We start from the raw sequence: 25,521 nt of genomic DNA on the forward strand, positions 1-25,521 counted from the left end.
GATCTATTCTTTTACATTGTGTTGTGGGCAAGGCTCATTCATTAAACTTCCAAAATAAATTGCTTGGGACGGAGTGAAGGACAGTGCAAAAGAATCAATAATCGCTTCATTTATACAAAAACTTGATTTATTACAAAATTATCTATGTATTAATCTTACAATCAATTATACTACGTACTTAACTATGTATTAATCAATTACACACAAAAATAAAAAAAAGACTCAAGAATGGTTTCCTGCAAGACCAAGGACAGAGGAGTGATTGAGTGATCAACAACTCTATTACTCCGTACAAAACAATTGAGGAAGAAAATTGATGAACAACGAAACATTGATCATGATCCCTATGCCCTTAACTATTCGTAACTAAAGCTTCTTAGCTATGGATAATCCCTCCTTAGTTTGGTCCAGATCGCTCATTGCGACAGAGATTGATGGCGTGCCTCTAAATCCTCTAAAGTTATTGTCAGCAACTCATTTGAGTCCATACAATCAAAGCTAAGCCTAAGGTCCAAATACTCCCAAGCATTAACCAACAATGGATCAATCAAACCACCATTCATTTCCTGGCGTTGCTTTACAATGGTTTCTCTCTCAATTCTGCAATAGTATCCAAAGTGCAGAGAGAATGTAACCTAAATCCGTATAATAAGCTACTTTCAACTTGGCTGTTCATCTTTACATGGATAATGTTGGCAAGATCCTTAGAACTAAAATCATCAAAATAGAAAAACTTCGTCACCCTTTTACAAAATCCTTCATTGGAACATATTACCCGTTTCATAGCTGTACACAGCGAATATGACCACTATCTTCCCATTTTCCATTATTGACATCATCTCTTCCAAAGCCTCCCACCCATAATCCTTATCGTCTGATTTCTGCATTGGTATAAGACGGTAGGCTTCATCCACAAAAAGAATCCCCCCCTCCCTTCAGCTTCTTTAATCTATGCAATTTGAGGTCATTTAAACCCACAATGTTTGACAATTCACACTCAAGTTCATCCATCTTAGATATTGTCAGACTACAAGTTTCAAGGGCTTTGTGCTTCCTCTGCTCCTCCAGATATTGCTTTAATATTTTCTGCAATTTCTCACTACCAGGACACAGTGCAGATGATTTAGAGGGGTCAGGATATCCTGCATCAGAAACATAAGAAAATTGTTGAATATTAGCCAGCTAGCATTTAAAATAAACTTGAGTTTTGAATATTTAAGCATGGTGTCCATTGACCCACGTCGTCCTTAGCATTGCAATCAGCATCATACTCAAGCAAGGTATTCACTGTAGAGCAGTCATTTGATCGAAGTTAATGCCAAACACCAAGATGCAAGGACATCATTCCATTTGCACAGACATAAGTAAGAGGTCTTACAAATTCTAGCAGGTTTACCAAGTCCTCAGCATTATATTAGTAACCATATAACAAATGGAGAGAGAAAAGGCAGGTTACATTGGCTTTAGCCTCCACAAAAGCACGATGAGAAAGAAGCAGCTTAGCAGCTTCATTGCAGCCATTCTTTGTTGCCATGTGTAATTGGAATTTCGCCATACTGCAAATATCAGAGTACTATTAGAGATTGAAATAACAAAAAAGTTTACAACTCGCTGCAATATTAGCACTCTTGCACATTTAACCAAAGTGCACAAAGCCATACCATATTCTTGGCTTCCATTTCAACCTTCTCTAAAGTCTAATCCCTACCAATTTAGCAAAATTTCAACAATCTCAACATTGTTGTAGCCGCACCAACATGAAGAGGAGTTAGCAGGGACAGCTTTCCTCTCCTTCAACCCCTACAATAAATATAGAATTTCAAGCTTTAAGCACTAACACACAAGCACGGACTTCACCATTTGATAGTTAACAGAATTATACACTTACAGTATTCAACTCCTTGCGAGCTTTCTGCAACTCATCATTGCATTTCCTTTCCTTATTAACTACCAGAGCCTGAGTTAGAGCCTCTATACCTTCCAGTTCTCTACCTTTTCCTTCAGCTCTTCATTGATTTCTTCCATCTTTTTCTTGGTTTCAGTATCCCTTCCCATAAGTTCCATAACTTGAGCAGCTCCTTTCCATTGTTCTATCTGCAACTCTAATGCTTGCCTCTGATCAATTTGCTTTTCCAGATCAATGATTTTCTTGTGAAGCACCTCCTATCCCCTCTGGAAATCAGTGTATATATAGTGTACAAAGCAGATTAGCACAGTAAGTATTCATCATGAAATTGAAGGTAAAACATTTACACAAACTTAACAAATAAAAAACTAAAATCTTACAGAGTCCTAGTGATTTGGGTGAGGTCGATAGTGATTAGTGAGGCATGGTCCCTTTTATTTTCTTCTGATCTGCAACCACAAATCATTAAAAAGTGTTTTACCAAAAAACAAGAGATACAATCAATAGTTAAAATCAGGAGAGAGAGAGAACATCAAAAATCAATAGAAAAAAACAAAGAACAATACATCAACATCTTCTTCATCCACAAGAAAGTGTTATTCATCAACCAGATATTAAAACCCTCTTGCTGCCATGAGAGAAGTTTCGTCATCTTGCTGCAAACACACACCCAAAGCAAATCAACACACACGCATAAAATCAACACTATTGAGCAGTTTAAAAAGGGTTAGGGCTCAAAGAATTTATCTTGACATCCATTCAGAGCTAGTTAGAGTTGTTCATATGGCAATGATATAGCTAATGCCCACAGAATTAGCCATTCTAGACAGATATTTAGTATACAAACCACCAATTTAAGGAAGTAAGTTGGAAGGGTAAGATTTAAGCAGGAAAGGTTGAGGCGAGTCATAAACATTATAGCTAGTATTTTGATCTAATCTAAAGATATGGAGAAAGACGGAACAAGGACAATATAGATATACAGCTTACTGACCTACAACTGTTTGATGTGATGCACCGGCTTCCTTCAATCCATCGAGCCCCCATCCCATATCCTCTACTATGAAAACCTCTTGTGAACAATGACCATGCTAGGCAGCTTGGCAAAACTGAGGGGGTGTTCCAAACTCGAGATTCTGAAATTGAGTTAATAACACAATAATCAATACAATTACAAATTTAATAACACAATAATCAAGCTCCAAAACAACATGAAATATATTTTATTTTTTAAAAAAAAATAAAATAAATATTAAAAAAATATTAACCTCAAATAAGAACTCAACATCATTCTCCACACACTCCTACGGTACCCAAAGAAAACAACAGTATTATCATAGACATTTTTAAAATTCCTACATTCATAAAACCGCCCAAAATATAAACAAATATATTCATAGATGACAGTAGCTAGCACAAGAAATCTATCCAGCTATTAGCCAGAACCTGAGGCAGACACATACATCATCCAGAAATTTCTTTTCTTTGATACATCTATCTAATTTTGCTTGCAATTTCTGCAATTTCAAGCTCACAGCCTTGCCAACAGATTCAGCTATATCTTTTTCAGTCTCTTCTTTAATCTCTTGCAACAAAGATTCAAAATACTGCAAATACAAACCAAGATAATGATCTAGTCAGATCAAGAAACGGTTAAAAAATTCACAATTATCATTTCACAAAGAACAATGCACAAGACATAGCAAACAAATTCATTAGGTTGCCTCACCAATTTCTGATTCTCAAGCTGTGTGGAAAGAAGCTCATTGTATTCATTTACGATCTGGTAAGATAACCAAGTGCAGGGAAATTTAATCTCTGCAATTTGTAGCAACAAACCAAAGATCTATAGCTTTAAATTAAGAAAACAAAAAAAAAAAAAAAAAAAAAAAAAAAAAAAAAAAAAAAAAAAAAAAAAAAAAAACATACAGCTTCAACTTTACTATTTACAATAGCATCGTTTCTTCCAGGATCCCCACTACATTCACAGCTTCCACAGCCATGCATAGCATGTGAACAAGGAACATTAAGCTCAACGCCTCAACCAACTTCCCGTCAGTTTTGGACTGTATTAAACGGTGCATATTGTTGTCACCAACATAGTCCCAAACACGCCTAGTTTCCAAGTCCAAGGAATAACAGTGCTGTGTTTCTTTCCAATGCATAATAGCATGGCCCTCTTTATACCTGGATTAAACGCTTCCTGGTCAAAAAATTTAACAATTAGAATATCTTGTCTATTTGACAGGTATATTACATATATTGTTTGATGTTTTTATTTTGATTTTTTTTTTCTTGAAATTCCTTTGGCCATTTGAATAATGATAACAGTTTCTTAGCATTAGCTACTTGAAAGTTGAAACTCGGGGTTATAGTCGTTATACAATGCAAAAATTTTCTCATAGCAGAAAAAGAGTTATTACTTTCCACAACCTACAAAACCACATATTACGCATATCCACAAATTCTCTAAGGTTTGACAAACGAAACATGTTGAATTATCAGGTTGCTGCTGGCAATATTGACAAACCTATATGATGACCATAACAGAGTAATGATTAAAATCAGCAATACCTTAGCAGAATAGCAGCACATAACGGAGAAAAGGTAGGTATTCCAGGGTTGGTACCTCTAATTCCAGAATAGGAAAGGCAAAACAATGATCAATAAATCTCCTAACAATTTTAAGCAAGCAAAATCACAAAGCCGGAAACCAACAAGACAACTACCACTCTTGGGGTTTGGAGGAAGGTAAAACTGAATCATGGCACCAAAATTTCACAACCCTGGCTTATATGCTTGGTAGAAATGACAAAATGTTCCTCATTAGTTATATGAAAATTCTGATTTATAGAAGTTTTTAAATAAAACAAGCACTTAAGCTATAGGCGCAATCGCACAAAATATACTCAAATAGAAATAGAGTAATCAACACACATAAAAGTTACAATGTTTTATTTGGGGAGTCTGAACTCTAAGCATGTGACATCAATTTTCAGTTCTTGAAGAATGAGCAACATAAGCACACCAATAGCACACAAAAAAATTGAAGTACAAATTCAAAAAAGATGAATATCTACCAGTCATTTTGTGTAGCCTCGAACTGTTTCCGAAGCTCATCGTCCTGAAAAATAAAACGATGAAAAGAGCGAAAGATTAAAATCAAAAGTCAGATCAAAAATTAAGAAAATGGAAACGAAATTAGAGGCTGACCCTATTAAATCCAGAGAAAACCCCAAAAAACGGCGACTTCGAAACCATAGGAAGGGAGCTTGAAGACGAAAACCCCAAACTCGGGAAATAGTGACATTATTCTGTTTTAAGACAAATAACATGGTGTTTCTGTGTGTGTTGACATTATTTTGTGGCCTTGATCATACTACACAACATCAAATCAAATCGTCACATCTCAATTCGCTTAAACAAGATAGTCTAAATCCAATGGTCCACCCATCTCTACGGCAAAAAGCACTTGATAAATGGATTATATTATATATCATTATATATTTATATCAACCATATCCTATTCTCCTAGCAACAAGTAATACAAGTTAACAAGAAGCTCATTATTGATCCCACTTTCTCTACGATTGAAGATTCTACTGTAGTACTTCGTACATAGTAATTTGGAAGCCAATACTGAGACTCGTCCTGAAAAACCCATGTCCTAGCTATAAAGTATAAACAACCTCACATATCCATCTAAATCCTACCCTCTTACCCTCCCTCAATTAAGCAATTCTTGCATTTAAACATACTACAACTCTGACATTGATGATTTCCACAAAGAAAGTTGACTCACCAAATGACAATATATACAAAATTCACTAAACTTTTAGCTTATGAGACAATTTTCCTATTATGTTACCATATACGATGTGCATCAACATTCTTCAATCTCCCCTAGCGTAATTAATTTCCATTTATTCTCCTCTTTCAGAACAGTTTCTTCCAGTTACATGACAGCAGGAAGTGAAGCCTGTTAAATTCTTTCGCTTTTTTTTTTTTTTTTTTTTTGTGGGTTTGGGTGGGGTGAGAAAGGTTTGGGGTCAGTAGGGTAGGGGATTAGTTTGGGCTGTGATTGAAGGAAGGTATAACCGCAATAAGGAAAGAGTCACATGTCATGTTGGGAGGAGGTGCTCAGGAGTCGGGACTGATGAGAAGGCAGCAACATCACCCATCAGGAGATCGCTAAACTAAAACAACCATTATCTTCACCTCGAAACAAAAAGATACAGTTGTTATGAACTTCTCTCTCACATGCTAACTTCTTCACATAACCCAAACCTTAAAAGAGTCTTGTTTTTCTCACAAGAGGACATAAGATGAGATTAGACATTGCAGATAAAGTAACAAATCTGATTTCTTATGAAGGGACAACTTTTCTCTCCAATAAATATTCCTAGCTTCTAGAGTTCCCTCTGACTAAACATAGTGGACACCCAAGTCTCACATTATCATATTTATCAGTGACATGAGTGAAAAACTGAAAACCAGATCTTTAGAAACTGGTTTAAGAGTGTACAAGGACTTGACAATCAAGAAACATTAAAACATTAGTGCCATTTATTACTATAAATCTTTGACATAGATTAGGCAATGCAGAGACTGCTAGACATCATGTTCATTGTTGCTGAAGGAAAAATTCTATGGTGTCAGGCGTGTCAGTTCTCAAGATTTTGAGCAAAGTCACTTGTGTTAAGTATCTTCCCATTATTGACATACCTTCCACTTCTTGGATGGTGGTCTTGAAGAAGCAATCCTCTGATTCAAAGAAGACATAAGGTTCATCTTCTTTCCAGCATCTCGAATAACCTTTGAAGCTTCTGTTATAATTACCTGTTGATAGGACACACACAAATCCATCTACTTAGTCTAATTAAATTTCAATTCAAAAGGCTATCAATTTTACCCAAAACTAATTTAAGAACCCATCAAACAATTTCATTCAGCAAAACTAACATCATTTAATTTCAATCAATTCAATAAGCAGTAACAAACTTAGCATCATATTTCCAATAAAAAATTGCAAACCCAACAACAAAATAATTACACCTTCAATTAAAGATCAGAAAATACTTTGTAAATACTGTGCATATGAGAATAATATTTGAACTCAAAATCAGAAAAATGAAAGAAAGATTATACCTTGACACTGATCTGTAATTCTTTAACATCATCTGACCTTTTAGCATTAGTTGTACCTGTACATTAATGGGGTTTATTCAGAATGTTAGATCCAAAAAAATGGGAGTTGGAATTAGAGAAGAAAACAGGGGAAGAACGAAAATAGTTACCTATAACTTACAATTAATCAAATTTACTGCAACACAATGACAAATTAGTCAGCAAAGATGAAATTTAAAAATCAAACCAATCAATCAAAAAATGGACCAAAATGCAGGAAATCAAAGTAAAATAACGAAAAGAAATTAGGTCTGCAAATTACCTGAGATAACAAAGGATTGAGGAGAGAAAGTAACCTCCTCCTACACCACCGCTGCCACCCAAAATCACCTGGCATCCTCCAAAAGCAGCATACATCCAAAACTTGAGAATCACAAAAATCTAATGCACAAAAACAAAATTAAAATCAACAAATCATCAACAAACACATAATAACACTGATTAAAATCATTACAAATCCAAATAAAAATTACAAAAGATTGACGAACAAAGCGGTATACCTGACATTCGCGGATGTTGAGACGGCGGAGCTGCGATTTCAGAGCTTCGACTGTTTTTTTTTTTTTTTTTATTTATCATGTTAGTAAAGAATAAAATTCAGATCTAAAGTTTGTCAAAATTCGTAACTTACGTTAATCAAACCCAAATTGTATAATTCATTAAGAAGGGAAAAAAAATTAAATACCAAATCAAAACCCTAACTATAAGATCTGAAGGAGAGAAACAATTGGCTGGAGGATGGAACCCTTCCATTATCGTGGCTGCCACTGCAATCTTCTTCTCTGAGCTGGGTCACCGGAGCTGAGCAAATGAACGGATGATCGTGAAAGAGAGGAGAGGGGGGAAACCCGAAAAAGTGAATAATAGGGGGGTGTTTCCGTGTTTGGTAAATGGGAATTGAGGGTGGGAATGGGAATTTTAATCCCAAATAAAACAAAATCTCTTGTTTGTTAAATGGGATTGGGATTAAAGAAGGGAATGGGATTGGGATTAAACGGGGTGAATTCCTACCATTTTATTACCTTAGGGAGAGTAGGTAATAAATGGGTGGGAATGAGAATAAGTGGTAAATGACATTTTTGCCATTAATGAAAAAAATGGAGGAGAAAGATTAGTAAGGGTAATTTTGTATTTTTGTTATTTATTTCCCATCTATTCTTATCCACTACCCAAACAAAGTATTGTCATATTTTTCTGTATTCCCAATCCCATTCCCATACTTTAATTCCCAAACTCTCATTCCCACATTCCAAACGCCCCGTAGAGGTCAGGAATAGAGGATAATGAAGCTGACAAATTAAAGGCTGGAAAAGACGAAAAAACAAAATCAAAAATAAAAAAGAAACTAGATGAAGCCCGTGCGATACACGGTTTGTTTGAATTTTTTAAATATTTTTTTAATATATATTCATGTGCTAAAATTTGTTATATATTTAGATAAAATTACTGATATCAAAAGATAATATTTTATATTTAATTAATTTAAACTGAAAAATCTCATTCGCCAATTTTGTTTACGTGTCATTTAAATTATTTAATTATAAAAGAAATTAATAATCTCGTATTTAATTGGCTACCACTAAAATTTATTATCCTACATGGCTCGCTGAAAAAATTAAATCCTACGTGGCTCTCTAAAATCTCGAGAAAAAACTCCCCTTTAAATATATATATTAGATAGATTAGATTGAAGAGGGGAAAAAGGGAAGGAAAGCATTCGCCAAGAAAAAAAGAAAAAAGTGCAGGGTATAAGCGTCCAAGCACTGTTCATAAGGGATTTGCTAAAAGTAAAAATTCCTCCACCCAATTTGGCTTTTATAAGGGTTATAGATACTTATAGATAGATATAATCTCTCTGTTTTTTTTTATTATTATTATTTGCATACTTGAGAATGCACAAAGTTTTAGGAGAGTAATAAAATATTGTGAGTGGGTGAATAAATTATTATAATAAAAGTAAGATGGTCACCATGAAAGAAAAGTATGTGAGAGAAGATAAATATTTTTATTACTTTAAGTGGGTACCATGGAAGAGAGAGAAATGACAAAATAATTTGAGTGAAGTTTAAAGTAAGAGAGAAAAATAATAAAATATAGTATAAATTTACCAAATATAGTGATGCATTTATAAAAAATAACACCCATAAAAGGAAAGTGATGTAAATAAAATTAAAAAAAAACGAAGGGAGTATAAATTAAGTATATATAACTTTATTGTCTTAAATAAGGTGTCAATCAAAAAAAATATAAAAAGTTAAATCAAGTTATAATATATTTATTTTAGGAAAGTAGTTTTTGGAGGGAAAAACGACACCAGGAATGACACATGTCACTTCCTGGTGTTTGTTGTAGTATTATGTTACTCCCTCCATGTTTTTTGTAAGTGTTACAGTTTGACCGGCACATAGTTTTAGGCAATTTAATTGACTTAAATAAAATAAGAGGTAAGTGGGGTAGTTGGAGTATTAAAAAAATGTAAAAGAAAGATAGTAGGGTTAATAGTTTATTGAAAAGTAATGAATGTGAGAGGAAAGATATAATAAAAAAAGTAGTAGTGGGTTTGGTGGGGACCATTAGAGGAGAGAGATATAATATTTTAATGTAGCTTTTTGCCAAAAAAGGAAGTGTAACACTTAAAAAAAACACGGGCGGAAATGAAAAGTGTAACACTTAAAAAAACACGGAGGGAGTATTGATATATGATATACTTCGTTTCATTGAGCTATCTCACTAAGTGGTGAGCAAAAATTCCGGGTACCCGGAATAGGAATCGGAACCGGCGGGTCCGAAATTAGAATTGGATCCGGTGATTCCAATTCCGGGTAATAATTTAAGGACCCGATTGCAACCAGTTCCAATTCCAATTCTTAATTTTTTGGAACAAAAACCGATTGGGTACTCGGATACCCAACATACATTAAACTAAATATATTTAAAAAATTGTTGAATGTAACTAATTAGTAATATTAAAAAAAATAATATTAATATTTAATATAAATAAAAATAGCTTAATGCATATAAAAATATAAATATTAAACACTGAAAGTGAAAATAAACCAATAAAATATTATGAGTTGTTTTATATTTTAACACTTACTAGTTGTGGCCCCGCGCGCTTCGCGCGCAATCCCCCAATGGTAGTGATAATTGTCCGTAAATATTTATATAGTGGTATTATTACATGTTTATTATGTTTGTGAAATGTCTAAATTTTTTACGCATTTTAATTATTACGGCCATTGTAATAGGGAAACATTTAAACCTTGAAAAAAAGGAGCTTCTCCCATTATTGTTTGGAAAGTGATTAAACTATGTATGCATTTAAATTATTATGATTAAAAGTAACTTTAATTTACAATTTTTTTTTTTGCTAGATTTTCAATAATTTGATGCGTCATTCAAAATAACAATTCTTTTAAAATTCTAGGTCTGATAACACTCAGTGATTTGATAAAAATCATCATATAAAAAACAAATAACCTATATCATTATATTAGAAAGAAGTAACCTAAAGCATGCTAAGTTTGATTTTTTGCTAATACAAAATAAAATTCTCTTTAACACAATTCACTTTTTTGTCAAATAAACTAATGTTAATAATAAAATCAATTCATGTTAGCTTCCCTTATTCTTTTATCACTTGTTTTAAAAAAAATTCATATCTCTTCTTCCCTCATTGTTGTTGTGTACCCTTTATTCTAATTTCCTAAGTCAATTGCGCTATTTTTCTTAATTGGTCTTTCTCTCCCTATTTCTAATTACCCGCCATCTTTCTTAAGTGATATTTCTCTCTCTCTCTTTCTCTCGTAAGCTTTTTCCTAAGCTAATAGTATTTTCCTGCTAATTGTCCTAATTTTCTTAAGTGTTCCTTCTCTTCCTATTTTTAGTTAATTGGCTTGATTATTTTATGTGTCTTAATTGTTCTCTTGTCCCTACAAAGCTAATAATCTCATTTCCATAATTGATTTCTTATGAGTGACCTCTCACTCTTTTTCTCTCTTAAGATAAGCCATGATTTTCTCAAGTGATCTTTCTTGTGTTGTCTCATTTTCTCTCTCGCATTATTGTAAGCCTTTTTCCTAAGCTAATTTCCCTAAATTTCTTATGTGATATTTCTTAAGTGGTCTCTCTCACTCACTCTTTATTTCCCTCCCTATCCTAATCTAATTTCCTTAATCTCCTAAGCTAATTGCCCCGATTTTCTTAAGTGGTATTTCTTCTTAAGCGACTTTTCTTCTTGAGTGATTTTCTTTTTCTTGAGTGATTTTTATTCTTATGTGATCTTTTCAAGTGGTCTCTCTTTCTTTATACTTCCTCCGTTTCTTTTTACTTGCAACACAGCCTTGTGGCACGTGTTTTGAGGTCGGGTTTATGTAATGTAAACGGATAAATTATTCATTATAATTTTTACAAATGATACTTAACCCTATTCTAATCTTCGTGTAAAAATTATATTGATAAAAATCGCTCGTTTACCCTCACTAATCATCTCCTAAAACTGCGTGCCTAAGAGGTGTGTTGCAAGTAAAAGGAAACGAAGGAAGTGTCATTTTAGTAACTCTTTTTTCCAAAATTAATTTCTCTTTTTTTCTTAAGTGTTTTTTTTTACGTGGGTTCTCTCTTTTTGTTAAGCGATCTTTCTTAAGTTGTCTCTCTCAAATGATCTTTCTTAAGTGGTCACTCTCCCTCGCTCTTAAGAGATCTTTTGTATGTGATCTCTCTCTCTCTCTCTCTCTCTCTCTCTCTCCCTCTCTCTCTCTAGAAAACATAATTAGCCTAAATGCTCCAGCATTTTAGTAAGTCTTTTCCTAAGAAAATTACTTTGAATTTCTTAAGTGAATCTCCCCTTCTCTCTCTGCCCCTCTATATCTATCGCATTTTAGTAAGCATTTTCTTAAGCTAATTGTGTTTTTGTAAGCTAATTGCCCTGAATTTTTAAGTTCTTTTTCTTAAGTGGTCTTTCCTTTTCTATTCTAAGCTAATTGCCTTGATTTTTTTTAATGATATCTTTCTTAATTAGTCTCTCTCTCTCTCAAAACCCAATTGACCCGATTTTATAAAGTGGGCTCTTTTTTTTGGTCTCTTAAGCTATTTGCCATATTTTTCTTTAGTGATATTTGTTGTGTGGTCCTATCTCTCTCTCTCTCTCTCTCTCTCTCTCTCTCTCTCTCTCTCTCTCTCTCTCTCTCTCTCTCAATAAGCATTTTTCCTAGGTAAAAAGAGTTTTCTTAAGCTAATTTCCCTAACTTATTTTAGTGATATCTCTTAATTGCTCTCTCTCTAAGCTATTTTCCTTGATTTTCTTAAGTGCTTTTTATGGTCTATTGATTTTCTTATGTGTTCTTTTTTGTTTTTAAAGTGTTCCTTTTTCTAAAGCGATATTTCTTTTCTTAAGTAATCTTTCTCTAGCATTTAGGAAGTACTAAATGTATCAATTTTTATTTTGCAGGTATTATAATTATATCCAAATTGTTTTGATGGTTTTGTTGATATTATAAAGTCAATTTATGTTAGCTTGCCCTTTATTATAAGGAAATTGATTTTTTTTTCTTAAGTTAATTAATTGTGTTTTCTTAAACATTTTAATAAACTTTTTCCTAAGTTAATTGTGCTTTTCCAAGTTGATTGCCCTTTTTCATTCTTCTTAAGTGATCTCTCTCTCTCTCTCGTATACTAATTGACCTGATTTTCTTAAAAGATCTTTCTTAAGTGGTCTCTTTCTCCTAAGCTAATTGTCTTGTTTTCTTAAGTGATCTTGCATAAGTAGTCTTTATCTCTTCCTCGTGCGCATTCCAGTAAGCCTATTTCCTAAGCTAATAGACCTGAGTTTTTTAATGATCTTTTGTAAGTTGTATTTCTCTCTCTTCTAAGCTAATTGTCTTGATTTTTCTTTAGGGGTTTTTTTATTTTCTCAAGTGGGCTTTCTTCTTAAGTGATCTTCTTAAGTAATCTCTCTCTTACTCTCTCCTTACCGTAAAATAGTTACCTTTATTTTCCATGATTTTCTTAAGTGGTCAATTGATTTTCTTAAGTGATCTTTCTTTGCTTATGTGTCCTTTTTCGTAAGCGATCTCCCTATCTCTCTCTTTCTCAATTGATCTTTCGTAAGTGGTCGTCTGTGTCTCAAGTAGGGATGTCGATGGGGCGGGGCGGGGCGGATGTTGGCCTTCCCATCCCCATCCCTACCTCATACCCACAATCTATATACTTTTATACTATTTTATAAAATAATAACGTGAAATAAAATATAAATTATAATACTTTGTACTACACTTATATTATAAACAAAAATTTGTGTTATATTAAGAATGTTTTTTTTTCCCCCTTCAAAAAAAAAAAAGAATGTTTTTTTTAATATTATAATCCTTATTAATTATGTGGCATTGTGTATTTGAGAGACGGAAATTAGGTGTGTCTTGGGTGGGGATTAGGCTGGTATTTGTTGGGGATTAGGTGGAGATGGATATTCAAGTGGGGGTGGGGCGTTTTGCACCTCTATTCTCAAGTGATCTTTCATAAGAAATAACCTTAAGAAAACGTAATTATCTTAAATGGTTCAACATTTTAATAAGCCTTATCCTAAGCAAATTGCAATTTCCTAACTTTGCTCTGATTCTCTCTCTCTCTCTCTCTCTCTCTCTCTCTCTCTCTCTCTCTCTCTCCACAACATTTCAGTAAATCTCTTCCTAATCTAATTACACTAATTTTCTTAAGTGATATTTCTGTAGTGGTCTCTCTCTCTCTCTCTCTCTCTCTCTCTCTCTCTCTCTCTTTATCTCTCTCTATCTCTTTCTCTATCTTCGTCTTAGTCGCAATGTATTTTAGTAAGTATTTTCCTATGTTGATTGTGTTTTCCTAAGTTAATTTTCATGACTTTGTTAAGTTATCTTTCTTAAGTAGTCTTTTTTTTCTTCTTTCTCCTAAGCTAATTTCCCTAATTTTCTTAAATGATATTTCTGAAGTGTCCCCCCTAAGCTAATTGACCTGATTTTCTTAAGGGATCTTTCTTTAACGCTATCGGCCTATCGCTCTCTCATATGCAATCTATCCTAATTTTCTTAAGTGTATTTCTTCTCTCTATGGCTCTCTGCTAAGCTAATTGCCCTGAGTTTCTTAAGTTAATTACCCTGATTTCTTAAGTAATCTTTATTAAGTTAAGTGATCTTTATTAAGTGCTCTCTCTCTCTATCTCTCTCTCTCTCTCTCTCTCTCTCTCTCTCTCTCTCTCTCTCTCTCTCTCTCTCTATGTATATATATATATATATAATATTTATATGGAATTTAGTACCTTTTTCTAAGCTAATTTCTCTTAATTTCTTAAGTGATCTTTCTTTAGTGGTATCACTCTTTTTGTTAAATGATCCTCGTAAGTGCTCTCTCTCCCTCCCTCTTAACAAATTACTTTAAGAAAATGTAATTAGCTTATGTAGCCATTTCTTTTTTTTTAAAAAAAAAAAAAAAAAAAAAAAAAACGCTTATGTGGCCATCATTTTGATAAGCCTTGCAACAAAAGAAGCAAAAACAACAAAATAATTACCAAACGACAATGAAATTTAAAGAAAAGAAAATTAAATTACAAAGTAAAAATGCTCAATATCTATTCCTGAAATATACTTTAAAAATGGCTTTAACAATGCTTTTCTTTTTATTGCCTTTTCTCTCTGTTTTAGGTTTGGCTTATAAAGTCAATTCCTACTTGATCCTACTCCCATCTTCTCTTTTTATCACTCTTCTTGTAGTTCTCTTCAACTTTTCCTTCCCGTTCATTGTCTGGTATCTTCTCTTGCATATTTCTCCATCTTTACTATCTTTTTTCTCCTTCCTATCATTCTTCCTCAAAGCTTTTTGATACCTTTGTCTCCATCTAGCTCCTATTTTACAGCTTGAACACTTTAGTTAGTTTAATCCTAATTGCCTCCTACCCCATTTTACCTTCTTTAGTAATTATATTTAACGTATTTTATAATCATCCTCAACTTCACTCTAGAAATGGCCTCTTAAAAATGAACTTACTCTTTCTTTCTCCATTCTTTTATAAAATTGCAAAGTTATAGTCAACTCCTAGTGCATATATATATATATATATATATATATATATATATATATATATATATATATATATATATATGTATATATATATATATATACATATATATATATATATACATATATATGTATATATATGTACATATCTATGTATATATATGTATGTACATATATATGTACATATATATACATATATATGTATATATATATATATACATATATATATATATATACATATATATATATACCTAGCTCACCTAGTTCCAGAAGTTCATAATCCAACCTTAAAATAATAAAAAGAAATTTGTTAGAAGGCACAAGTTTTAATCTTCCATTAAGCAACTTTTCTAAACTAATGAACAAATAGTTTCTATCTTTCATATAACAATCTTCCAAATATGGAAAAGAAAAGGACCAGAAGAGTACCATGCCCAATTTCCCCATGGCTCCACCTTTAAAATTCGAAGAATACTAAATATGTGCTCATGATTGTTCTGGAAATTAAAAATCAAATGTAAGTAATCATAACTTGAACAAAGTATAGTTCTCATACATAATTTCAATATAATCCAGGTAAGAGGTAGTATTTAAAGCAAGCATTACACAACAGAAGATGGTATGTATTACATTCTAACTACAGATAAAGCAATACACAACAGAAGGCATTATTAGATTTTAATTGTAGAGAAAGTATTACACAACAGCTAAAGGTATATATGTATTATACTCTATCTGCTAAGAATTATATAGAGCAGCAAAATACCCAAAAATTTGCCTGGATAAACCAACAAATATAATAGAATATTAAACTCTTGGATACCAGTTTCCTTTGAGGCATAATATTCTTTAAGTTCAAACAAAAATCATAGATCTTTGACACTTTAGACACCCATAAACATAATCCTTAGAGTGATTCCCAAACACTTGCAGTTTTGACAAAAAGAAACAACAAATTACCAACTCCATTCTTAATTTCACCCCTCTTTTCATCCCTCAAATATTAGGTTAATCTAGGTCTCAAGTTTATTTTGGGATTACATGATGAGTGACCTTTGTTCATTTTAGGGCTAAAACAATATTATACAAGTGACCTTTGTATAATCAAATACAATATTATAATCAATATAATTAAAAAATTGAGTTGATTAACCCAATATTATATGTTCCATGACCTTTGTTCATTTCACCCCTCTTTTCATCCCTCAAATATTATCAGCTCCTTTACATAACCTAGTATGTACACTTCATAACATGTTTCTATTTCAAGTATACTTTTTTTTTTCTCTCTTCACTCTTCATCATATCAGCTCCTACAATACTTCTAAATCTTTCAATCTATCCACCACCATAATTTTTAATATTTTAACCCACAAAAAAATGATAATATAATTAAAGAAAGGGTGGTATACACTACACAGACAGGATAAATAAAACAACGGATATTAATTAGAATGGTAAAGCAAAATGGCAATATATAACAAGTAAATTTCATACTATAAAGAGACGTCACAACATCTCATAAAAGGCACTCCTTTATGGAACATTGAAAATTTCATAGTAGATAATCAAGTTGGCTGTGCTGAGTATTTATTTTAAAAGAGCTTTGTGATATAATGTTGTAAAGCGTATGATCGGTAATCTATTAGCAAATTTAACTCCTTTGCTAATGCCAATTAAACAGGATGCACCTAAAAGGTCATTTATTATTAAGTGTCATCAGGAGGAAAGCATAAAGTACATGTAACTAACATTAAAAGTTTACAGAAGACATAAACAGGGCATATGTATATAACTACATGATGTATGATCTCTGCGGAAAAATCGATACCCATCATTAAAGTTTTTGAAAAAATAATGCATCATAACTTTTATCATAACGAAAAGACTTACCCAGCAGGAAGTAGTAACACCAATACATACGACAAGTATTTGAATTTCACTCGAGCATGTTCGGATGTTCCGGCATTTTGTGACGCTCCAACCACCCAAATCGAGGGCATAAAAGTAACGTGAACCCAAATAGAAATCCTGATATATAGCCTCCAATTTGGGCAAAATTGTCAACATGAGGTTGGATTCCAATTGTCAAGTTGATGGCGATCCCATGGTCACAAGTGTGAACAAAGTAGAAGCTTAGAAGAACGTAAAGAGATTTTGAGACCTAAAAACATGAGGTGTGCTTCAATATATTGCAGAATAACTAAAATGAGCTATAATGACACAATCAGAACATAAATCCTAGAGTTTTCAAAAGGCACCTTGTGTAGAGAAAATGAAACCTTAATTTCAGGATTATCTTCAAAATATGAACTCTTAAAGATAAAACTTACCCATTTGAACGGTGAGGATTCTGAGGTTGACATTCTGCAGCACACTCCATAAGAGGGTGAATAGCTTGAACTTGTTCCTTCTACTCGATCTCATCCTCTTTTGCACTGAAATTTAACAAAGAAGTCAGCAGACCAAAAATATAAAGTATGATCATTCTCATAATCAGCTATACCTAGATGTCCTAGCCTCGAGATCAAATCTCATGCTTGAATTATTATACTTTGCTTTGCTTCAAAATGTCAGCTAAAATGTAGCCAAACTCATCCTTCCAATTCCGTACATAATTCTAAAAAGGAAAAAACCATATTCAGAACAGAATACTTATTTTAATGCCCCGTGAGCATTGATTGTGTTCAATCATATACAAAGTAGCAAAAATTCTAAAAAAAATTAGAAAAGCATAAACAAAGAAAGCAGTAGCTCATAATCCACAGATATTGTTTGAAGCCCACATGTACCCACATTGGAATTAACCAAAAAATTTGTTGCAGAGAGTACTAAATCATCTTAAAATACTTCTTATAACTTCCATTTCCCCACAAGAAACTCAGACTAATCACATAAAGTCGTATCAATTTAGTGACATCTTTCATAGTGATAAGCTTGTGGGTGATCACATCACTATTGCTCAAGGAGGACAAAGCTAAGAAAGTTTACTAATTAATAGAATTTTTACCAATAATACATACCTCCAGGTGCTCTAACTGATAACATCAAACACAACTTTAAACTATAACAGCACAAATCCAAAAATATAAAGATTATAGATGCAACTACAATCTCATGTTCAAGTACTTCAAAAGACAGTAAAGCGTTTGATTGTCTGAGTTATGTGTTATTTCTATGTACATAGTATAATCTAAGTATATTTCCATTCGTATCGGACTAAAAATATATACACAATGATTTAGATTGCCTCACTCAGCATAAAGATTCAAATTAAGAAATTTTGTAATGAATTACTAACTCCACCTTTGTAAACCCCCATGTCACAGGCTACATCTTAACATTCTGTACAGGAAAGAAGCAGTAGCCTGATCACAATTTTCAACCCAGCTCAATATAGGAAAGAAGACAAAGACCGTAAAGCTAAACTCTCTTTAGTACTCCAGCTCAATGTAAGGCATTTTACTCACTTCAAGTCGCATTTGTTACAAGAATTTTCCATATAGAAAGCTTTTCCTTGGATAAAAATGTAAGATAGTGTTGATTTTTTAAAGCAATATCAATATTTGGATAAGCAATATCAATATCTTACAAATTATAATGTAGTATAATGCAAAAGCTAGTATACTAATATCTTATAACAAGATATTTGACATTGGATAAAAATACTTTGTACAATGCAGCAGAGGGGAAAAAAACTATTATAAGATATGCCAAAATGTTAAATTCTTGGATAAAAATTCCTATTTTGTAACTATGTAAGATATAGCTTTTCAAGCGGATTCCGATAAACACTTTGCAGAAATTATGTTGCTTGGCAAGGGAAAACTCCAGCAGGAGGAAGCTCAAAATAGTGTGAGGATCGAGCCTAACAAAACTTGGTTTGCCAATAAAAGAGCAGGCAACTACTGCAATAAAGATTAGCGTGATAGTATGTTGAGATTGATGGTACAATACACTCATTCTCTTCAATTTATTGCCAACATTCGGCCTAGTATAGCTTGGTTTATTCAGTATTGTGCAATATCAAGTAACAACATTGGATTAATCTCACAACTTTTTATTCAAAAAAAAATTCTCACAACTTGAAAAGAAAGAATATAACAGCATTGAGAACACAATCTGTAAGATGCAGCAAATGATCATATTCTAAGAATTGGCATTAGTAACAGAATAGTAATTCATACCATGAGCTTAGACCATGGTCCCTTTGAAGGTGTGGCCTTGATAGGATCACGAGCGCTGAAAAAAACTGAGGTGTAGGAGGATTCGGACGTATAGGTGATACATTTGCCTCACGCTTAACATTTTTCAAATTCAGAGAAATAGGGATGTTCTCTACTCCATCTCTCCTGAAACATGCACAATTGAAGCGTTAACCTCTTGGGTATATAACAAAAAAAAAATCTAATCTACTCAAAATTTAACCCAAAAGTAAAATAGGAAATAGATTCAAAGTGAAAAAAAAAATGGTTTTTTCATTTCAAAAAAATAAACTTTATCTTTGTCTGTAAATAAATACTCGAGTACTACGTAAATAATTACCCGATACACTGAAACATATCAAATTAGTTAATTAGCAGACCCACAGAAATAAAATCCCTTTATGCATGCACCAAACAACTATTGAATAGCTTCAAACACTCAATCACGGGCATTAACCATTTAAAAATACTTAACAAATAAAATTATAATCAAAGAAATGAATAGTCTAGAAATTAAAACACCTCCAAGGCCAATCATGTTCTCATCAAAGATAGTTGCATCAAAAATTAATCTTGTAAATGCCAGCACTTGGGCTCTTCCATATTGAAAGATCATCTTGCTCTTCCCTAGCATTTCCCTCCCTTATCCCTGTCTTTTCACATTCGCACGCAAGCTGCATTGCTTTGTGGATTATCTCTCCCCTCTCCCATTTCTTTTTATCAAACACCCAAGCATTCATATTTCCCACAAAATACACCAAAAAATACTCCACCATCTCATATCATTGTGAACCACAGCAATGTTACAACACCACTTCTTAAAATTAACCCCTCTAAAATCATTCACATTCATTCTCAAAGGGGATTGCAGCCACACAATACTAGCATGTGAGCAGTTCACAAATAAATGGAGAATCGTTTCTTCATTATCACCACACAAAGGACAAACAGGATCAATATGCATACCTTTTTTCACCAGGGCAGCACGCACAGGCACACCATTCATTAAGGCCTTCCAAGCGAAGACTTTTAGCTTTGGTGGAATGTCAGAACGCCACAAATTGCTCCATTTGAAGGCAATAGCAGGCAAGGATGAGGAGGCACTATTTTGTTTTTTATCCTTTAGCAAAAGATTATAGGCACTGCGAACTGAAAACTCCCCATTTTTGGAATGCACCCACGACCACCAGTCTTCAGCATTATACATTGAAGTCGGGATTTTCTTTATAGCATCAACTTCAACTCTCGAGAATAAATTCTCCAAAGTAAAAATATCCCAGCTCCCCTCTTTCAGCAGTTCATTGACCATATACGGCCCTTGCTCAGTCACTCTGCTAGTTCTTTCAATTCGGAAATCGGGTAGTGAAGGGACCCAAGGGTCCTTCCATATATCAACAGTAGCACCACTCCCTATCATTTTCCTCACTCCTTTTTTAAGCACCCATCTTGCATTACAAATTGATTTCCATGTGAAACTTGCTGCAGGGCTGACTTTGGCATCCAGGAAGGTCGAATTAGGGAAGTATTTCCCTTTCATAACCTTTGCCATTAAGGATTGATCATTTGTGAGAATACGCCATCCTTGCTTCGCCAATAAAGCATCATTGAAAAACTTCATATTCCTAAAACCCATACCCCCATCTTTTTTGGAGTAGTACATTTTATCCCATGCTACCCACATTAGCTTTCTCTCTTCCCCTTTTTGCCCCCAAAAAAATTGTCTACGCAATTTTTCCACAACCTCGAGGATGCTTTTCGGAAGAGCAAAACACTGCATCGCATAAGAGGGAATAGCTTGCGCTATAGCTTTGATGAGCACCTCCCTTCCCGCTTGTGACAAAAATCGTTCCTTCCATCCCTTGAGCTTTTTCCAGACACGGTCTTGAATGGATTGGAAAATCTTCTTTTTTGACGCTCCTACATAGGTAGGAAGGCCAAGGTATTTTTCATGGTCATCAACAGCCTTAAAGGTTAACTTCGTTTGAAGCAAATTTCTCTTTGCAAGCTCTACATTTCGGCTAAATGACACCTCAGATTTATCCATATTCAATTTTTGTCCGGAAGCAGCTTCATAAATAGAGAGAATATCAAGAACCTCATCAACTTCTTCCTCACAAGCTCTAGGGCTAATAGGCTCCACCTTCCTTCCTATTTTAATACCATGAATGCTTTTTTTCATCTCCGCATCTCTCAAAAGAGCCGACAAACCCTCGGCACAAATGATGAACAAAAAAGGTGAGAGGGGGTCACCTTGACGGAGACCACGACTTGGAGAAAACCACCTAGAAGGCTGCCCATTCACCAACACCGAGAAAGAGGTCGACGACACACAACCCATAAGAAGGCGCACAAAGTGAAGAGGAAACCCCATCTTAACCATCATCTTCTCCAAAAACCTCCACTCGACCCTATCATAAGCCTTGCTCATATCAAGTTTAAGCCCCATGTAACCCTTCTTTCCCGTCTTCTTCTTCCTTAAAAAATGAAAACACTCATAGGCCACTAAAATATTATCCGTGATGAGCCTCCCCGGAACAAAACCACTTTGAGTTTCGTTGATAATAAAAGGAAGAACTTTTTTCAACCGGTTTGCTAGGACCTTCGACACAATCTTATACACCACATTGCATATACTAATTGGCCTAAAATCAATAGGAGACTCACATGTCTTCTTTTTTGGAATTAAAACCACATGAGTCTTATTATACGGGCCAATATCTTCACCATTATTCAGCACCCCCAACACCATACTACACACATCTTCCCCAACAATACCCCAATACTTTTGATAAAAGATGGCAGACATTCCATCCGGGCCCGGGGCCTTGGTGGGATGCATTTGATCAAGGGCCTCCTTCACTTCCTTCCTATGAAAATGCCCCGAAAGAGTACTGAGCAAATCGGACGGCACACACATAGAAACTTTGTCAATGACAGGGTCGCATTCGACATCATTACTAGAGGTGAACAAATTCTCATAGAAGCTAGCAAAAACCTCAGTAAATTTGGTCTTCATTGTCGTATAAGATCCCACCCTCATCCTTAATTGTTGCAATGTGGTTTCTAGCAACTCGCTGCTTTGCTTTTTGGTGAAAAAAAGCTGTGTTTTTATCACCACTAGTGATCCATTCTTGTCTGCTCCATTGTCGCCAGTAAATCTCTTCCCTCGTCTCAAGTTCGTCCATTCGATCATCAAGGGCTCTAATCTCGGCAAGGATGGCATCAGTTTGCTCCTCCCTCATAAGCGAATCCATCCTACCTTTACAATCACGAACTTCTTGAGCAAAATCTCCAAACTGCTCCCTGCTCCAAGATCGAAGATTAGAGGCAGTAGCACCAATCTTGGCATCAATTCCCCCTCCCTTAGACCACGCTGACTCTATAATCTCAGCACAATTCGGATCACGAGTCCACATCTCCTCAAATCTATACATTTTCTTTTTTTTTTTCTCTTCTCCTGCACTCCAATCTTTTTCTTCAAGCAAAGTAAAATAGGAAGGTGATCCGACCGTCTCTTCGTAAGATGGGTAACAAAGGACCCCGGAAACATTTCTTTCCACTCGACAGTAGCAAAAAAACGGTCAAGCCTTTCTTGAAAATTAGCCTCACCACCCCTATTATTGTTCCATGTAAAGTCATATCCCACATACCCAAGATCCTCAAAGTGACACATATTAGCAGCTTGTCTCAATATTTCTGCCTCTACAACATTAAACACATTGCCACCTTGTTTTTCACACGCCATCAACATCAAATTAAAGTCCCCTCCACACACCCAAGGTAAATCATTCGACCCCGCAAGAGTCTCCATCAAAACCCTCGTCTTGAACTTGTTTTCTTCTTCCGGGTGGCCATACAAACCAGTAAAGTGCCATTCATCATTATCATCACTAATGACCCTCGTATCGATGTGGTTCAAAGAAAAAGATAAAATAAAGACCTCAAAAGCAGGCCTCCACAAGATGGCCAGACCACCCCTTCTTTTTCGACCCTCCCCTTCACAACTCACAGCAAACAAGTTCTCGAACCCCAGCTTAACATTCACTCTTTCCATCTCGAAAGTTTTTAATTTAGTTTCTGAGAGAAAAATCATTTGGGGATGTTCAGTTATTACAATGCGTTTAAACGCATTCACCGCATAGGCACTCCCCAAGCCTCTGCAGTTCCAAGAGAGGATGTGATTCATAAATCACCGAGAGCCCATGGAGTGGGGCCCGCCACATTTTCAGTTTTCTGATCCGAAGCTCTTCTCTTTACAGCTACTCCAGCTTCATTCTCGATAAGTTTGATTTCAATTACCCCCTCCTCCCTCCTAGTCCTTTTAACACCAATGCACACCTTCTCCTTCCCACTACCCTTGCTTCCCTTCTTTTCAGATTTGCTCCAAAGTCTTTTTTTTTTCCTTTCACCACTCCCCTCACCATTATCCAAATCCACCATATCAGCATCATAATTCCCCTCCTTTTCAATCATATCTTCTTCTATACCCTGCTCTGTACTCTCCCCAGAAATCCCTTCGATAGTATCATCCAAAGGAACAAGATCAGCACCTTGGGAGCTAGACACATCAAACGAACTCATCTTTTTAATCATCATTTGCACACTCGGGTCTGTTTGCTTCTTCTCACTTGGTTTTGGTTTGGTAACGAACAACTTTTTTACACATGAACCAGCTTGCTGCCCTTGTCCCTCATCATCCCTACCTCTATTCCCTTTCCACAGAGATGCTTTTAGCCACATCCCATATCCCAGCACCTCAGAGTCCAAATCTCTACATTCATCACAGTCCTTTACTCCATGACCAAGCAGCCCACAATAAAAGCAAAATAAGGGAGGTTTTTCATATTTTACATCAAATGCCTACTCTACACCACCTCTCATCTTTAATTTAACACTTCTACGCAGGGGTTTACGAACATCCACTAACACTCTCACTCTGATAGATTTATCAATCCCTATAGAAGCTGAACTATCCATTTTAACAAAGGTACCCAGTTTATTCCCTAACTTCTCAACATTTGTCACATTTAACCTCCCTTTAAAAGGCAAATTGTACACTCTCACCCACATTGGCAAGTTAAATAGTTCAACATCAGACGGTTTATCATTACAGCCAATTTCTCCCAGTATTAAAGCATGTTTGTCAAAATGCCAAGGTTATTCCTCCAAAACCCTTCCCTTATCCCTCCAATGATAAAATTGGATCATGAAAAGGTTTTTTCCTACATTCCTAATGTCGACACCATGTTTAGGGTTCCAGACATTTTTCATAGTGCTAATAAAGGCATTGACATTAATAGAACGGTCAGTCCAGATCTTACCAACGAGGCTTAATTTAACCCTAGCATCCTCGTCTTCTTCTCCTCCTTCATCCCATTCAACTGCTTCCTCATCTGCGTACGAGTCAGTCTTTACATCCTTATCAGTCGCATCTTCAGTATTACGGTTGTTATCGCCAGGCACCATCTTTGCAAGACCTTTTGTGTTTATCCCAACTATTTGTTTAGACGAATTCTCCATGGAAAACCAGTGAAAAATCTCGAAAAAAAACGAGAAGAAACCTTCAGTCGAAGGAAAACCTAGAAACCCTAGAGAAACCCTCCCAAGAGACGTGCTCTAGAGGGAACTTTTATAACAAATTAAACAAATTAATTAAATTAAAATGATCAAAACCTTCATGTTGAATAGATTGACGTAGCTTAGAAGATAGAAATTAAAAGGTTGCTTCACAATTTTTTTATTTATAAAAAAAAAATAAAAAAATAAAAAAAAATTAAATTTTTCGGAAATTTGAAGTTTGCTCTTCGCTGGGTTTGTGCACAAGGACAGGGCGTGTTAACAGAGGTCGGAGAAACCACCAGCAAAAAAATGGCCGCCGTTAACGGTGGTCGTCTAAGAAGAGGGGCATAACGGTCCTCATGACCTTTCCTTGCCTCACTTTTGGTATCTTATTAACAATTAAACCCTAGATTGTTAAATTGATATTCGACTATTACACAAAAAAAACATCTTAACCTCAGAAAAGTTGTCTCAATGAAATATAGATAGAAAATCTGAAGCCATGGAGAGCTCACAGGTACAAAGCTCATATAATTAAAGAAAACAACAAAAATTAACACCCAATTTCAACAACATTCAAGACGACCCCAGTTCCCAAATTCAACAAAAACTCAAAACTCT

At 34.5% G+C, this 25,521-nt stretch overlaps 3 protein-coding genes and 1 pseudogene across 8 annotated transcripts; all 4 read right to left on the bottom strand.

Annotated features, from left to right (window-relative positions):
• Nucleotides 1–74: 74 nt before the first annotated feature.
• On the bottom strand, nucleotides 75–2,064 carry LOC145603875 (uncharacterized; annotated as a pseudogene).
• LOC145603426 (BRAP2 RING ZnF UBP domain-containing protein 2-like) lies at nucleotides 544–7,989 on the bottom strand. 6 transcript variants are annotated; one of them, XM_081659323.1, is made up of 19 exons: nucleotides 7,779–7,989; nucleotides 7,594–7,643; nucleotides 7,356–7,474; nucleotides 7,204–7,229; nucleotides 7,055–7,110; nucleotides 6,632–6,745; nucleotides 5,120–5,285; nucleotides 4,987–5,030; nucleotides 3,836–4,109; nucleotides 3,636–3,689; nucleotides 3,370–3,513; nucleotides 3,175–3,210; nucleotides 2,901–3,042; nucleotides 2,473–2,562; nucleotides 2,287–2,355; nucleotides 1,889–2,172; nucleotides 1,662–1,800; nucleotides 1,457–1,556; nucleotides 544–1,142 (listed from the first exon to the last, which is right to left on the bottom strand). In XM_081659323.1, the coding sequence occupies exons 9-13, from the start codon at nucleotides 3,911–3,913 to the stop codon at nucleotides 2,998–3,000; spliced, it is 357 nt and encodes a 118-aa protein (XP_081515449.1). In that variant the 5' UTR covers nucleotides 3,914–4,109; nucleotides 4,987–5,030; nucleotides 5,120–5,285; nucleotides 6,632–6,745; nucleotides 7,055–7,110; nucleotides 7,204–7,229; nucleotides 7,356–7,474; nucleotides 7,594–7,643; nucleotides 7,779–7,989; the 3' UTR covers nucleotides 544–1,142; nucleotides 1,457–1,556; nucleotides 1,662–1,800; nucleotides 1,889–2,172; nucleotides 2,287–2,355; nucleotides 2,473–2,562; nucleotides 2,901–2,997. The 6 variants fall into 6 exon arrangements, with proteins under 6 accessions (XP_081515449.1, XP_081515452.1, XP_081515448.1 ...); XM_081659326.1 differs by lacking the exon at nucleotides 3,175–3,210; XM_081659322.1 differs by lacking the exon at nucleotides 3,175–3,210 and having other exon boundaries at nucleotides 3,353–3,513.
• On the bottom strand, nucleotides 6,956–22,258 carry LOC145603876 (uncharacterized). Its single transcript, XM_081659849.1, has 8 exons — nucleotides 20,115–22,258; nucleotides 19,324–19,488; nucleotides 18,160–18,200; nucleotides 17,470–17,574; nucleotides 7,424–7,474; nucleotides 7,215–7,229; nucleotides 7,055–7,110; nucleotides 6,956–6,961 (listed from the first exon to the last, which is right to left on the bottom strand). Exons 1-8 carry the CDS (start codon nucleotides 22,256–22,258, stop codon nucleotides 6,956–6,958), a joined length of 2,583 nt encoding a protein of 860 aa, XP_081515975.1.
• Nucleotides 22,259–22,337: 79 nt separating this feature from the next.
• LOC145603877 (uncharacterized) lies at nucleotides 22,338–23,395 on the bottom strand. Its single transcript, XM_081659850.1, has 2 exons — nucleotides 22,951–23,395; nucleotides 22,338–22,798 (listed from the first exon to the last, which is right to left on the bottom strand). The coding sequence occupies exons 1-2, from the start codon at nucleotides 23,393–23,395 to the stop codon at nucleotides 22,338–22,340; spliced, it is 906 nt and encodes a 301-aa protein (XP_081515976.1).
• Between the last annotated feature and the right edge of the window lie 2,126 nt (nucleotides 23,396–25,521).

Source organism: Chenopodium album, chromosome 22, assembly GCF_948465745.1.
Source record: "Chenopodium album chromosome 22, dcCheAlbu1.1, whole genome shotgun sequence".
Lineage (NCBI taxonomy): Eukaryota > Viridiplantae > Streptophyta > Magnoliopsida > Caryophyllales > Amaranthaceae > Chenopodium > Chenopodium album.